Below are 14,470 nucleotides of genomic sequence, written 5' to 3'. Positions count from 1 at the left end.
GTGTGGGGGAGCGGAAAAGTAGTTCTGCGGAGCGGAGGGAGGTGGAAACCGGCCCGGCCCGGGAGTCTCAGCCCCCCCGCACCCCTAACCCCCAGACCACTGGGTGCCTGGGATGTGCACTTTAGATCTAGCTCGTGCTAAGTCAGCTTTCACCCGAGACCGCCTGAGAGCAGCCCCCAAACCCGAGGAGCTCGGGATGAGGCTCTTTGGGAATCCCCCGCCACCCTTGTCCTGGAAATTTGTGTTCCTTGAGGAAATGTATTTGTCCCCCGTATTTTCCGACGGCACGTATGCATGGCTTTGGACGACGGTCGCGGGAGGCGCGGTCCACCGTCCCTCCGGGGGCCAGCCCCGGCGCCGGGAGGTCGCGGCGCTGCTCACCTGGGCACCTGCTGGCCGCGCCCCGGGGAGGACGCGGGACCAGGACCGAGTGGGGACCCGAGCCGGGATCTCGCGGTCTGCGTACTGCTTTTAGGCTGTTTCTGCCTTGGCAAAATGAAAAGTATGATTTGCCAAATGGAGAAAGCGTGGTGCTTTCCATAGCGACTTAACGAGTGGAAAGAAATGGGGGGAAATAGATTTATCCAGTTCCAGTAAATAGCATTACACTTCTCTCTGAAGAGCGCCCATCATTTTTCAATTTTTGTTGTTGTTGTTTTGTTTGTTTTTCTTTTGTCTACTGGGTAGAGAGATTTAGACTTCCACCTAGTTTTATGATTGAAGAATTCAGTGTTGTGGCTACTGAAGTAGCACATACAAATTTAGTTCCTCAATTCTGTCCGCAAACGGCTAAAGTGGCTATCCTTTTGATGAAACTACTCTCAGGCTTTTGAGCTTAAAACCGCGTTGGTGGCAAGGGATTGCAGCCATTTTGTGGAAATCAAGTAGCAAATCAAATCTAATAAACAGTGGATCTGGAGAGAGGAAACAATTACCTCTTAACAATGCTGTTTCTAAAAGTCATTCCGAAACAGTTCATGAAAGGATCATTATCCCTGAATAGATGCATGAGCTAAGGCTGACGTTAGAAGGGGGCGAAAAAAAGGAAAAGATAAACAGAGGCCAAAGATGACTATTGCTCGACTTTTCAAGTTCGGGACACAGCCAACTAATTTTGTAATGTTTATTTTTGGAAAGAATAGAAGCAGATTAGGGTTCCAAGCCACTTTCCTAATGATGAGACCAGGACATATTGCCACCTGCTGGTGTATCCTAACATGACATTTCTGTCCTGAAAACTCTCCCAAATCAAATGGAGTGTTTACATGGAACCGAACGAATTCCATTCACCTATATACAATGGCCAAAATGCAAACCTTATTCCCAAACTTAACAAATCTTTCTTAAACGTACTAAACAGCTTATTTCCCTCATTCTAATAATGTTATAGTGTAAGCATCAAATTAATCGAACCCAATGACTCATCAAATCATGCATTTTTAAATGATTTCTCCTCTTAATACTTAAGGGAAGCCTCAATACTTAAGCTTCAGGAATAAAACAAACTGGGAAAGTTTCCTAATTCACCTCTCTTCCTTGCATACAAAACCTCTTGGCAAGCTGCTTTCAAGATCTTTCCAAACTTAAACAGACCCAAGGTTCTAGCAAAGAAGGCATTTTGTTGTGGGAAAGCTTTAGAAGATGGTAAGCAAAGGATTGAATTAAACCAGTGGTTATTCGTTCCAGAACTAATTTTTTAAATGATGAAAATCTCTATAGTCATTCACAAAGCATTAATGATATAAATAAATAAATAAAACCTTCCCCTGAAAGCCTCTTTACAGCTGCTGGTAGCTCAACTGTTCTAAAGGCTCTATCAATAGAATGCCCTCACAAAGTCAAGCCAGTCTGGGTGGAATATGCTCCCTGGGGTAAGTAGTCCTTTACAGAGAAAAAGTGGCATCGGTGACCCAATCCACTGGACATGCTGTTTGAGGTTTTCCATTGAGGGTTTTTCTAAATCACATTTTCCTGCTCTCAGCCATTCTTTCAACATGTTCGTTAAGTACCTAATATGTGTCCCAGACTGTTTTAGGCACTGGTAGTACAGTTCTGAAAGCAAGACCTCCAGCTGTCTTGATGTTTCTGATGTCGATTCACTTGACATCACTATTTTCAAGGCAACTGCCCAAACAGGTGGCAGAACAAGAAAAAAATTAAGTTCTTCATCTCTCTTTTGGCAAACTTTTCTGTATGTCAATTGTTACCCCCAAAATAAAAAAAAAATAGCAGGAGTGACATGATAAACAGGAGATTAGAGCTATCTCACCAGTAAGTATGAATATGGGGCAACATTTCTACAAGTCAAAAGGCTTTAAAAAACTTTTTTTCTTAACAAAATCACAACAAAGAAATAAAGGCAGACGCTGGATTTATAAAGAGTTGTTTTACTTTTATAAAATTTAGTACAAATCTTATTGAAATATAAGTCCTTCCCGAACAGTGTTAGTTATTATTACATAGTAATCCAAATGCAAATGAGTACTTCATTTTGTCCAAGCATACCACACATTCATTAGCCCTTCATTTACCTGTGGTGCCAAAACTCAACATCTTAACTGCTGAGTCATCTTCAGTTCACATTTTCCTCAGAGGTTTCTTCATACTTATTAGTTACAACATCAAGGAAAGCTGAAATGAGGGATTCCCTTCCCTTATTCATTACTCAGGTTTCCCATCATTCAAAAAAACCTACTACATACATTCCCATGAGAGTGGCCCCAAAACAGCAGATCTGCTATCCCTTCACTTCTGAGGGGTAAGGGAGAAAAGAATTGGTACCAGCTTAAGTCTATTCATTTGTCTGGTATGGAACAGGTTGCACTGTGCCAAAATTCAAGAGCCAGCTTTTTCTTTCTTTTTTTTTTTTTAAGCTAATGTGCCAAGCCACTCTTTTCTACTAGGCTTTTGCTAAAATCAGCATTCCCCAGCATCCTACTTTGACCACAATTTTGTTGGAAAGAAGCTCACCAGCATTTTAGGGACACTGATCATAGGGGAAAAAAAAGAGATGAAGATACTATCTGTCAGATTATTCAATGCCCAGCAAAACTCTCTAATCAAATGATATTAAAATCAGTTTAAAAGACCTGCTGTTAACCTGTCATTAAACATGATTCTCGCCGGGATCGGTGGCTCAGCCTGTAATCCCACGCCGAGGCCGAGGTGAGTGAATCGCCTGAGCCCGCGGGTTTGAGACCCGCCTGGGCAACTTGGCGAGACCTCATCTCTACAATAAATAAATAAAAAAAATTAGCCAGGCGTGGTAGTGCGCACCTGTAGTTCCAGCTACTTGGAAGGCTGGGGCAGAAGGATGGCCGAAGCCCAGCAGGTCAAAGCTGCGGTGGCCAGGAGTGGCCACTGCACTCCAGTCTGGACAACTGAGTGAGACTCTAGCTCAAAATAAATAAATAAATAAAGATAATTTTCCATTAGCAGAGATGACTTTACACTGTTCCAACCATTCCTTCATGTCTGGTTTTTGTGGCCAATGACATCCATTTTCAAGACCACTTCTCGTTGGGTGTTACCAGCGGCCATAGAATGGGTTGATACTTTCTATTGACCTTCAGACTTGACTTCAGTAGCACCATATACTTGCTCAGCAACTGAGCTACTCAATCACCACTGATCTAAATAACATGGTAGTAATAAATAAACAATAAATACATAAATAAATAATACTTCATTTTTTTCATAAAAGCCCTACATTAAATATCTCCATTAATAAAATGCCACATGTCTCTATGAAACACCCAAACAGGGTATTTCACTTATTCACGACAGGTTTAAACTGAGACAAATAACATGCCCAAATGATCTGGCAAGTGAAGAGCAAAATTATCTAAAAGAACCCAGAAATGCTTGTTTCTTAACGCCTTATTCTAAGCTTATATTCTTGCTTCTCCTAGAGACTATCGCACTAAGAAATATTTCTCTTCCCCAAGACTAGCCTTGTCATATTAGTTTGTCCACAGAGTGGTATCTTTCTAAAAGAAGTAAAAGTAGTAAGAGTGCTTAAAGGGAATGTACCTGAAATGAAAAATAAACAAATTAGCCTCATCACCCTGAGGCCAGTACACACTTTAAAGTCTTTGGTTCTAGTTTGCAATATGTACAGCAGAGCTGAAATCTGAACTGCCATCTCAAGCACAGTGGAATCCACATGGTAAATCCCTATGGAATTTAGTCGTAGCCTCAAATGCCTAGGAGATTAATGCACAAAAGCCCTGAGAACTGGCATAGTTTTCCTGGTAGGGCAGAACCCGTATAACAGGACTCGGTAAATCTACCCACACCTCATTTATCTCGAATCCAAAACCCTAGCTCCATGGTTTTTGTGCAGAAAAGAGTTAACATAGCAGGCCTGAACTGCTGTCCTTGGAAAGGCCTGATTTAAGCTTGGCCCTTGGCCGGCATCTGGGGACTTAGATTTTGGGAGGGCTCCTGCCATTAACTGATAGGACTGGCTTTCTGTGCCTAAACTGTTTGTACAAATAATGCAGTTTATGCCAAACACTGCTTTCCTTTTGGGAGTCTTGAATTTTGTTATCTGCCAGGCAGGGGCTGCCTATACCAACCTGTCCCCAATAAAAACCTTGGGCACTGAGTCTGTAACGACCTTCCCCAGTAGACAACCAATTCACATGTTACTACACGTCACTGCTAGAGGAACTAAGCACATCCTGCATGATCCCACTGGGAGAGGACTCTGGAAGCTTGTGCCTAATGTCTCCTGGACTTTGTCCCAGGTGTCTTTCCCTTTTGCTGATTTTGCTTTATGCCCTTTCACTATAGTAAGTCAAAACTAGGAGTAAGACTATATGCTGAGTCCTCCTAGAGAATCATGAAACCTAGTGGTGGTCTTGGGGACACCTGACAGTTGGTAAAGGGAGGTTCAGTAACTAACTCCCCACCACTGCCATAGTTTCACTCCCACTCTTCTATCCCCTTTGTTTAAACAGATCCAATGCCCTGATTCAATGTTCAGAATGCCAAAAGCATGTCTCTTCCTGAAAGTCCCTCACTTTATAGTAAATGGGATGAACTTACATAAATTGCTATGAAGAAAGCAGGAATAAGTGTCTGTTGAAGGAGTTGCTTTTCAAAGGAAAAAAAATAGCACTAATCTTTTTTGAGTTCCTTTCTAAGCTGTCTGAATATCGAACCTCCCAGGGACAAGAGGACTCAGGTTACTACACATGAAAACAGGTGCCAGGAGTACTCACTTCACAGTTCTGACTTATTCCCCACTACCACTGAGAAGTCTCACCTTCTACAACTGTGCCACTACACAAGTTAGTGTTGAATACTGGTATACACTTGGCTTAAAGACTGACCAAATTGATCAATAAGTTTAGCCCTTTTTTTGAAAGCTAAGTTTGTTATACACATAACTCCATAACAACCATCTATCCAGCCTGGTTCCCATGGCTGACTTAACCCGATCCGTTATCTGGAGCCAGCCTTGGCTAGTGTGTTTTGAGATGTCCATTATGTTTTAGCTGCCGCTCCTCACTCCGCCTGCTTCTCCAAGCATGATACTTCTTGATGCTCTTCCTCCACGCAAAGCGCCAGATGCTGAACATAAAACACCAAGACACAGCATACATCGCCACTCCCCCAACCTTCACAAACCACTTGGGCGTGGGTGAGACCATTTCACAGAAAAGAAGGCGCGCTCCCACACCAATCCTCACTCCAGTGAACAGAGCCACAAAGAGGAAGTCCACTACATCTCCAGTGAAACTGTGATAGTGCCCTGTTTCTCGGAGAAACCAGCGCATCTGTAGCAAGGGGTTGGTAAGCTCACTTCCAAAGAGGACTGCATTGACCTCTGTGCCTGACTCCCCAAGCACCAGGGCCATGATAATGCCGAGAATACTCAATGTGTGGTGAGCCAGCATCAGGGCACCCTCAGACCGAAAGTAGATGCACCAGCCCAAGTCGAAGATGAAGTAGCCCAAGGTGAGACACAGAACGTAAACTTGGAGAGGTGTATTAGGTGAGCCTGAAATAAACAAGACAGAAGAAAATTGAGTGACTGGGGATTATGCTGCCTTGTATAGAGACCCTATATTGTCTTTCAAACCTTACTGAATCACTGAAGAAAACAAAAACAATGACAGCCGCATGGTTTTTAGTGATGACCAAAGAAATACTAAAGTCTAAAATCTTGGTCTTTATCAAACCACATGATGTTCAGGCCCCAGGAAATGCTGTTTTGATGAATCAGACTTCAATGAGTCTGTACCCTTCAATGAACATAGGCAATAATCTCAGTATCTCTACGGAACAGCATAAAATCAAATTGTTTTGTTCTTTCAATTAAAATCCAAAACTTTCTTTTTAGCCAGCTAAAGGTCTGTTTCCATGCTCTTAAGCCATTCTGTCCTTAATGTCAGATTAATTTCTTAGCTTAATGAGTTAGTATATTGCACACTGGTTGCCCATCCTGAAAGTAGACTCTGGAAAGAACCCTAAAAGTTAGTGTGTTCCTATATCCAAGAACATAGGTTGAAAGACTTGACATGTTTAAAACCATTGAGAACCTTCATGTACACTGCCAGGGGAAGGGGGGTACACATAACATCAATAAGGGAACCTGATCTCAAACCAGGTGAAGTGGTTTGTACTTGTACAATGACCATTTGTATAGTAAATCTGAATTGTACCCCACATATTTGAAATAAAAATAAATAAATAAAAGAAACTTCATGTAGAACACAAAGCTTAAGAGTTACTTTCATCTCAGTTTGACAACTTTGGGGACAATGCAGAAGCTCAATATGGGAATCTAAGGAAATACTTTTTTAAAAATCATATTCCAGGGAAGTTATGGACTTAACTGTGTCCCTCAAAAATTCATATGTTGAAACCCTAACCACACATACCTCCAAATATGAGTATATATGGAAAAATGGCCTTAGAGATGATTAAATTAAAATGGGGTTGTTTTTTAGGGGTGGGTCCTAATCCAATAAGACTGGTTTCCTTAAAAAAAAGAGGAAATTGGGACACAGACATACATATACAAACACAGGGGTGACATGTGAGGACACAGTGGGAGGGCAGCCATCTGCAAGCCAAGAGTAGAGGCCTCAGAAGAAACTGAACCTGCCAACAACTTGATCTTGGACTTCAAGCCTCCAGAGTTGTGAGATAATAAGTTTCTGTTGTTTATGCCACAGAGCTTGTGATATTTTGTTACAGCAGCTAACACAAGGGGGTACAATTTTTATATACTTAAGGAATTCACACTTGTACATCTAATAACAATCAAAAGGGATAAGGAATATCGTATCCTTTTTACATACACATGGAAATATGATATTCTTTGAATATATAATCCAGCAAAAACTGCAAGTCATCAAAAAATACATATAATACAGTTCTGCTTGGGTCTGTTCGGGGGTGGTAATGGAAGATGTTAATATTGGCTTTATTTTTTTTCACATTTCTGATTGATTGCATTATAACCAGCAATTTAAAAATGTGTCTTAAAGGTAAAGAGTCATGAAAAGCAGAAACAACAGGTGACATATACAATACCAGAGAGTTAACAATAAAGAAGAATGAGGACTCCAATGCAAATTACAGTGGGAAGCCGGGCTCAGTGGCTCAGCCTGTAATCCCATACTTTGGGAGGCTGAGGTGAGTGGATTGCCTGAGCCCGCAGGTTCGAGACCCACCTGGGCAGCTTGGCGAGACCTCATCTCTACAATAAATCAAAAAATTAGCCGGGTGTGGTAGCGCATGCCTGTAGTTCCAGCTACTTGGAAGGCTGAGGCGGAAGGATCGCCAGAGCCCAGCAGGTCGAGGCTGCGGTGGCCAGGAGCGTGCCACTGCACTCCAGTCTGGGCGACAGAGTAAGACTCCAACTCAAAAAATAAAAAATAAATAAATACAAATTATAGTGGGAATGATTCTTCAATCTTGTACAAGTTCTGTTTAAAAGTTCCATCCTTCTAAGACTACCCCCAAGTCATAAATCCCTAAGGGAAAATCCCCTACCTACCTGGGTGGGTAAAAGGCCATGGGCCATCAATGAAGCCAATATAAGCTGAGAGGCCTATAGAGAGGACTCCATGGGTGAAGGTAACCAGCCGGCAGCTCCACTCATAGCTTCGGTGCTTATTCAGGCGGCAGAAAGAAATATAGAGCGAGAGCCAGCCACACAGGCTGCACAGCACCTGCAGACACAGAGCTAATGCCATCCTATGGTGAAAAGACCAAAACCAGAAAAACAAAGGATGCACCCTAAGCAAACAGCAGTGGGTCATTTTGTGTAATTGTCCTCATTTCTATTGTAGAATAGCACAAAAGCATTGCTTTACTAACATACTTCTTATCTACATAGCTAAGAACCTTGCATTTAAGTATGGCTTTATTTATAACTCTATATTCTTAGATAGTACGCGGGCGACTGATGAAAGCTATAAACTAGAAACCATGAACTGCATTCTGAGTTGGGAGGCTGTCTAACATCACATTTGATGAGGAGGGGATTTCAGTAATAACCCTCCGACGAAGACTGACCGTAAGCAGTAATACACAGATAATAAAGCACATGTATTTGTTAATTTCCTCACATTTCAAAGATCTCCCAATGAGAAGTTCTCATGAAAAAACTGAACAGTACCACTTTGGTTTCTGCTAGAGGTCACATGACATGGCTGTTCCATGTGGTTTCAAGTTGATACCAAATTCAGCTGAGGTTTGAATTTGGGTCACAGGTTTATCAGTCAAAATCAAAACTTGGGGTAAACCTAAATATAGAACTAAATAGAGTATAGACATCTTGGAAGTGTTAAAAAAAAAATCCTAGTTCTATTCAGTTCTGAAATCCAACTCAAAGATTTACTGAGAGTGAAGCAGAAATATTCCAAAATACAAGAGGAGAGTCTTTGTTGAGATTTAAAAATATCTTTAAGGCAATTATTCAGTAAAAAATGTAACAAAGTAAAAAAACTATATCTGGAAACTTTTCCTGGTGACACACATTTGGACAAGAACAACTATAACTGAGTCAATTTAGTCATACAGAAATAAAAATGACTGAGATATTGTTAATATTTACTAGCTCCACTATTGAAAGTACAAATAAAAAAGTCAAAAACATTTCAGATATCTGCCTCATCGCAGCAGGAATTTTATGCATGGCTACACTTATTGCTTAAACCTATTTCTGACAAGTGAAATAGAATCTGTGGACCAACACACTTCAATACACAAGCCACTCCCAAGAATGCTATCCAGAGAGGGCTTTATGAAGGTCAAGTTCTGTACAGCTTTCACCTGAAATTAGATTTCCATTCTAGAAAACAGTAGGTGTCCATAATAGACCTAAGTCGTAAGTCTGTCTCTACCCCTAACTAGCCATAAGAGTGTGGGCAAATCACTTTAACCTCTAGAGCCTCAGGAGAAAAGAAACAAAAAAAAAAAAAAGAGAGAGAGAGAGAGAGAGAGAGGGAAGGGAGGGAGGGAGGAAGGAAATAAATTTTTTAAAAGGATTGAAGAACTCTATAATCGGGTCCGGTTATGAGATGGAGTTCTGAGATAAATTTTGTAAAACACCTAGGCCAATTTTCAGACAAAGGGTCAGAAATACAAAGTACCTAGAGTGAAAAGAACCGTTCTCCCTTCTTTCCTTTAAAGGCCAGGGTCACTGGCCCGTAATGCGGATCAGCTCATTTGGATACGCCGATTAGTATTTTTAGAGTCCTCTTCTCTGAATCCTAATTCCCTGGCAGAACAGAGGAAACAGTAGCCCATTTACAAACACTCAAATAAAAGAACAGACATTTGTAAATGGCAGATGCAACTCTGTGACCTTGGCAACTCCATGCCTGGGTTTCGGCTTTTTGCTCTTGGTGTTGTCACGGACCGCAAGGTTCTTTAGAAGGCCACTGCGGCTCAAGCGTCCAAGACGCCTGTCCCGGCTTCTCCCGTCCCAGGGCCGGCAAGCGAGGAGGAGCGCGGGGCGGGCCTGGCTGGCTCGCGGCCCCGGAGCAGGCGTGGCTGGCGACCGGCGGCCGCCTCCCGCGCCCCGCGGGGCCGCGATCGCATCGCCGCACGGGCGTGCCTACGACGGCCGGCCACAGCGGCTCGCGAGCCCGGAGCTCGGCAGACCGTCACCCCGGCATCCCGCCCGGCGCCCGCAGCCGGCGCGGAAAGGCCTCGGGCGCCCGGAGGCAGGAGGCGCCCCACCCCCACTCAGAGGCCAGGCCGCGCCACCTGCCCACCTCGATCCCCACCAGTGGGCCGGGCGGGCCCGGGGCCACCGCGGCCGCCGATCCGCGCAGCGCTGTTACCTGGCGGAGCGCACCGGGAAGCCTCGGGCGCCCGGGCGCCCGCAGCTCAGCGCCCGGATCGCGGCAACAGGAAGCGGCGGGGCGAGGGGGAGAGGCCGAGGCTGTGACGGCTGCAGAGGAGGAGCCGGGGGTCTGGGGGCACCTGCTGGCGGGGAGGACAGAGCGCAGAGCCGGAGCCGGGCCGAGCTGGAGCTGGCGATGGCCGTTCAGAAAGCGAGCCAGAGGGTCCTCCTTCTTCTGGCAGGGAAGGGGGGGCCAGGGGGATCTAGTGGTGACGTGAGACCTGCAGGCCGTGGCTCTTGTTTATCTGTTGTTATCTGTTCACATCATTATCCGTTCCTCCCCTCCCCACGATGGGACAACCCGTCCAATAAGCATTTATCGAGCACCCACTAAGTGCTCGCACCTTGCCAGGCACTGTGGTAGATGCAAGACATCGTCCTTGCCCTCACGGTTGACTTTAAGTTGTGAAACAAGCACACAAATGGCAGAACCAGGAAGGTGCACAAGCCTGAGAATGAGAAGTTACAGTATTCTAATTTCAACCCTGTCACAAACTGGACATCAAGCTTAAGGGTAAACTTTAGGTCAGGCGCAGTGGCTCACGCCTATAATCCCAGCACTTTGGGAGGCCGAGGTGAGAGGATTGCCTGAGTCCACGGGCTCAAGACCAGCCTGGGCAACTTGGTGAGACCTCATCTCCACAATAAAAATCAAAAAAGTAGTCGGGCGTGGCGGCGCATGCCTATAGTTCCAGCTACTTGGAAGGCTGAGATGGAAGAATCGCCTGAGCCCAGCAGGTCGAGGCTGCGGTGGTAGTGAGTGTGCTACTGCACTCCAGCCTGGGAGACAGAGTGAGACTCCAACTCAAAAAAACCAAATAGGTAAAACTTTGCTTGGTATGCCTTTGGGCAAGTTACCAAACTTTTCTGTGCCTCCCTTTCCTGGTCCTCGGAATGGGGATAGTAATACCTTTCTCCTAAGGTTATTTTGAGATTTTTTAAAAGATTGCATATGTAAAGTGCTTAGAACAATGGCTGGCACATGGCAGTCACTACATAAATGTCACTATTGTTTTATTTCCCTTTGGGTAAATCCTTTCTCGTTTCTGGATCTATTTCAATAACCAAGCAGAGTAAGTTTGAAGAGATAAATATGAAAGCGTAAATGGGACAAAGAAGGTGTCTGACTTGATTGATCAGGACAGAAAATGAGGGGGTGCTGAGGGACCTAAACGTTCTTAAAAAGAGACCTTTAGCAGAAGTGTGAATGCTTAGACTATGTCTGAATATTCTAGTTCTTGTTATTTATCTTGCCAGACTCTCAATGTAAGGATGGCACTGTTTTCATCTGTTTCCCTAGTACCTAGTATGGGACAGGTTTGTTGGTTGAAATAATGGGAAATGAGCCTGGAAAACTATATTAGAAGCATATTGCAGTTCCTAAAGCTTGTTGATCATCTATACTACATAGGAAGTGTTTTCAAAATACCCTTGTGCAGGTTGCCCCTTGAATATTGTGATTGAGTAGGTCTTGTGTAGGACCTAGAATCTGCATTTTAAAACCTGCCCTGGAACCAATCATCAGACAATCAGACAGATTTGAGAACCACTGCTGTTAGCAGTGTTAAATGCTAAGACACCAGGCGGAAGTGTCTTATTATGTGGATAAGAGGAAGCCCATGATGTTACTGAGCAAGGAAATCTCATTATCATGCTCTCCAAGTCATTGCTACTCAAAGTGTGATACATGGACCAGCAAAATCTGCATCCCCTGGAAGTGTGTTACAAACACAGAGTCTCAGACTCTTAACTCTGGACCTTCTAAACCAGAATCTGCATTTTAACAAGGTCCCCCCAGTGATTGGTATATGCGAGTGGGCAGTGGTTTCTTAACCTTGATAGCTCAGTAGAACCATTTTAGGAGCTTTTTGAAATCCCAGTGCCCAGGCACCCCAAAGTAAATTGGAATCTCTGGTGGATATAAATCATTTTTAAAGCTCCCCTGGTGATTTGAATATGCAAAGTTGAGAATCCCAACTCTATGGACAATTTAAACCATTATAGGATAAATTGGAGATTAGTTAAGAGTGTTGAGATACATCAGATAAGAGGTTATGACAGTTTCAGGAAAGAAAACATGGAGGAATCCATTTCACTAGATGGAGAGTATGCAAATCCCAACATTTCTCCCATTCATTTGTGGGTTTTTTTCCCCCTTCTAGTACCTGAATCTGGGACTTTCTTTTTGCTGCCATCATTTCCCATGAAAGAAAAGAACATTAAATGTTCCAGGAGTCTAAAGTCTAAGGGAATAAGGGAAGGTGCCAGTTCTCTCTAGGATATTGGGTCTTTATCCCAGGGCGATTGGGATTCCAGGTTCAAGCTTAATTGCCTGGGATTAAGTTTTATTAATGCATATATCTCTGGCCACAATCCCTGGTCCACCACATCAGATCTTTGTCAACAGTGGCTTTCCCAGAAAAGTTGGATGCTAGGGAAAGCAGGGGACAGGAAGCTCCCCACCAATTTACTTTAATAACAGTGACAGTAACAAAAACATATAACACCTATATTGCCTTTATTAATGTACCAGGCATTGTTCCAAGCACTTTATATAGACTCATTTAATCCTCACAACTCTGTGGGATGGTACCTATTGTTATGCCCATTTTACAGGTGAGAAACTGAGGCACAGAGCAGTCAAGATGATACAATTAGTAGGAGGCCGAGTTGGGTACAAACTGAAGCAATATGAGTCTGGAAGTCATGCCCTTAACCACTGAGACATGCTGCCTACACTTGGTTAGAATTTCCCACAAGTGTGTACTGTATTGCCCTGTATTCACAGCTCCTACCTCAGTGAAGGGCATTAGAAGTTGTTTAGAGGGGGAAAAGGGGAATTTTATTTTAAAAAATCTTAATTGCCTATTATGTGCTAATCATATTAGGCACAGAGATACAGAAGGAAAAAAAAGACAAGCTCACTTGCAAGAAAGTTCCCCAGCAGGGGAGAGGCAGAAGAGTAAGTGAGCTGTGACTGGGGCATGCAGCATGCACATGGACCCAGAAACCTGGGGGCTCAGGGCAGGGTTCCTCACTTGAATCCTGTGTTTAATAAACCATTCTCTGAATCAGACCAAAAGTTCTAAGAGCCCGCAACTGGGCCCATCCATCTGAAGTCAACTAAGCATCAGAGCATGAAATAAAATTTGAAAAGCTGCAGCGACAATCTTTTATTTTTCTTTCCCCCTCACCAATGACTGGTTGTCACCCTTAGATTCTTTTGTCCCTAATCAGATGCTGAAGAAGCTAATCATGCTTCTGTTAAACTTCCCTGGAATTCTTGGTTTTACAGAATAGTGCAGACATGCAAAGTGAATCTGTGCTCACTTTCAGATCCGACTTTTTTTAGCAACTGCCCAAGTTAGTGGCCAAGGGAAGCTACTGGAGGCTGAACAGTGAGGCTACAATTCTGTTTATTTCTGTCATAAAAATCACAGGCAAATGGATGAAAACATTTTAGGGTTTTAGACAGTACAGGGGATCACTTTTCAGCACTCACCTGAGCAGGTTGTCAAGCTAGTCGGGACTGCGGCAGGAAAGGGTCAGCTCTACCATCCACGCATATACAAGGAGGAATGCACACATGCACAAGCAAGTATGCAGAGATATGCACAAATGGGCTCATGGTGGGGCGAAGTGGTGCTCCTGTATATTTAAATTACTGCTGAAGGCTCCTCTTGCCGTCTCTTTTCTACATATCTAGCCCCTTTAGCTAGATCTTTTCTTGAAAAAGTAACCACTACCAATAGGACTTCTCCTTCTTCATGACATAAAACAAGAGTCTTAAAAAACCCATTTAGGCCGGGCTTGGTGGCTCAGCCTGTAATCCCAGCACTTTGGGAGGCTGGGGTGGATTGCCTGAGCCTGTGGGTTCAAGACCAGCAACTTGGTAAGACCTCGTCTCTACAATAAATCAAAAATTAACTGGGCGTGATAGCATGTGCCTGTAGTTCTGGCTACTTGGAAGGCTGAGGCGGAAGGATCGCTGGAGCCCAGCAGGTCGACGCTGGGGTGGCTGTGAGTGTGCCACTGCACTCCAGCACGGATGACAGAGTGAGACTCCAACTCAAAAAAAAAAAACAAAACCAAAAA

At 43.8% G+C, this 14,470-nt stretch overlaps 1 protein-coding gene across 7 annotated transcripts; it reads right to left on the bottom strand.

The window, feature by feature from the left end:
• Positions 1-4,925: 4,925 nt before the first annotated feature.
• On the bottom strand, positions 4,926-10,655 carry TMEM136 (transmembrane protein 136). Of its 7 annotated transcripts, XM_008059425.2 has the most exons (4): positions 10,314-10,655; positions 8,018-8,217; positions 5,938-6,010; positions 4,926-5,580 (listed from the first exon to the last, which is right to left on the bottom strand). In XM_008059425.2, exons 2-4 carry the CDS (start codon positions 8,214-8,216, stop codon positions 5,472-5,474), a joined length of 381 nt encoding a protein of 126 aa, XP_008057616.1. In that variant the 5' UTR covers position 8,217; positions 10,314-10,655; the 3' UTR covers positions 4,926-5,471. The 7 variants fall into 7 exon arrangements, with proteins under 7 accessions (XP_008057616.1, XP_008057614.1, XP_021568755.1 ...); XM_008059423.2 differs by lacking the exon at positions 10,314-10,655 and having other exon boundaries at positions 5,012-5,580; positions 8,018-8,398; XM_021713080.1 differs by having other exon boundaries at positions 5,356-6,010.
• Between the last annotated feature and the right edge of the window lie 3,815 nt (positions 10,656-14,470).

Source organism: Carlito syrichta, unplaced genomic scaffold (genome assembly GCF_000164805.1).
Source record: "Carlito syrichta isolate Samal-C Ts95f unplaced genomic scaffold, Tarsius_syrichta-2.0.1 Scaffold304031, whole genome shotgun sequence".
NCBI classification, from domain to species: domain Eukaryota; kingdom Metazoa; phylum Chordata; class Mammalia; order Primates; family Tarsiidae; genus Carlito; species Carlito syrichta.
This window is presented reverse-complemented; position numbering and strand designations above follow the sequence as displayed.

What these genes read in the sequence shown, in the direction of transcription:
- TMEM136 (XM_008059422.2), bottom strand. Translation starts at nt 8,282, where the DNA reads ATGACCCACTGCTGTTTGCTTAGGGTGCATCCTTTGTTTTTCTGGTTT. An exon ending in ATGGCCTTTTACCCACCCAG is followed by an intron (nt 6,011 to 8,017) that starts GTAGGTAGGGGA and finishes TGTTTATTTCAG; the next exon opens with GCTCACCTAATACACCTCTC.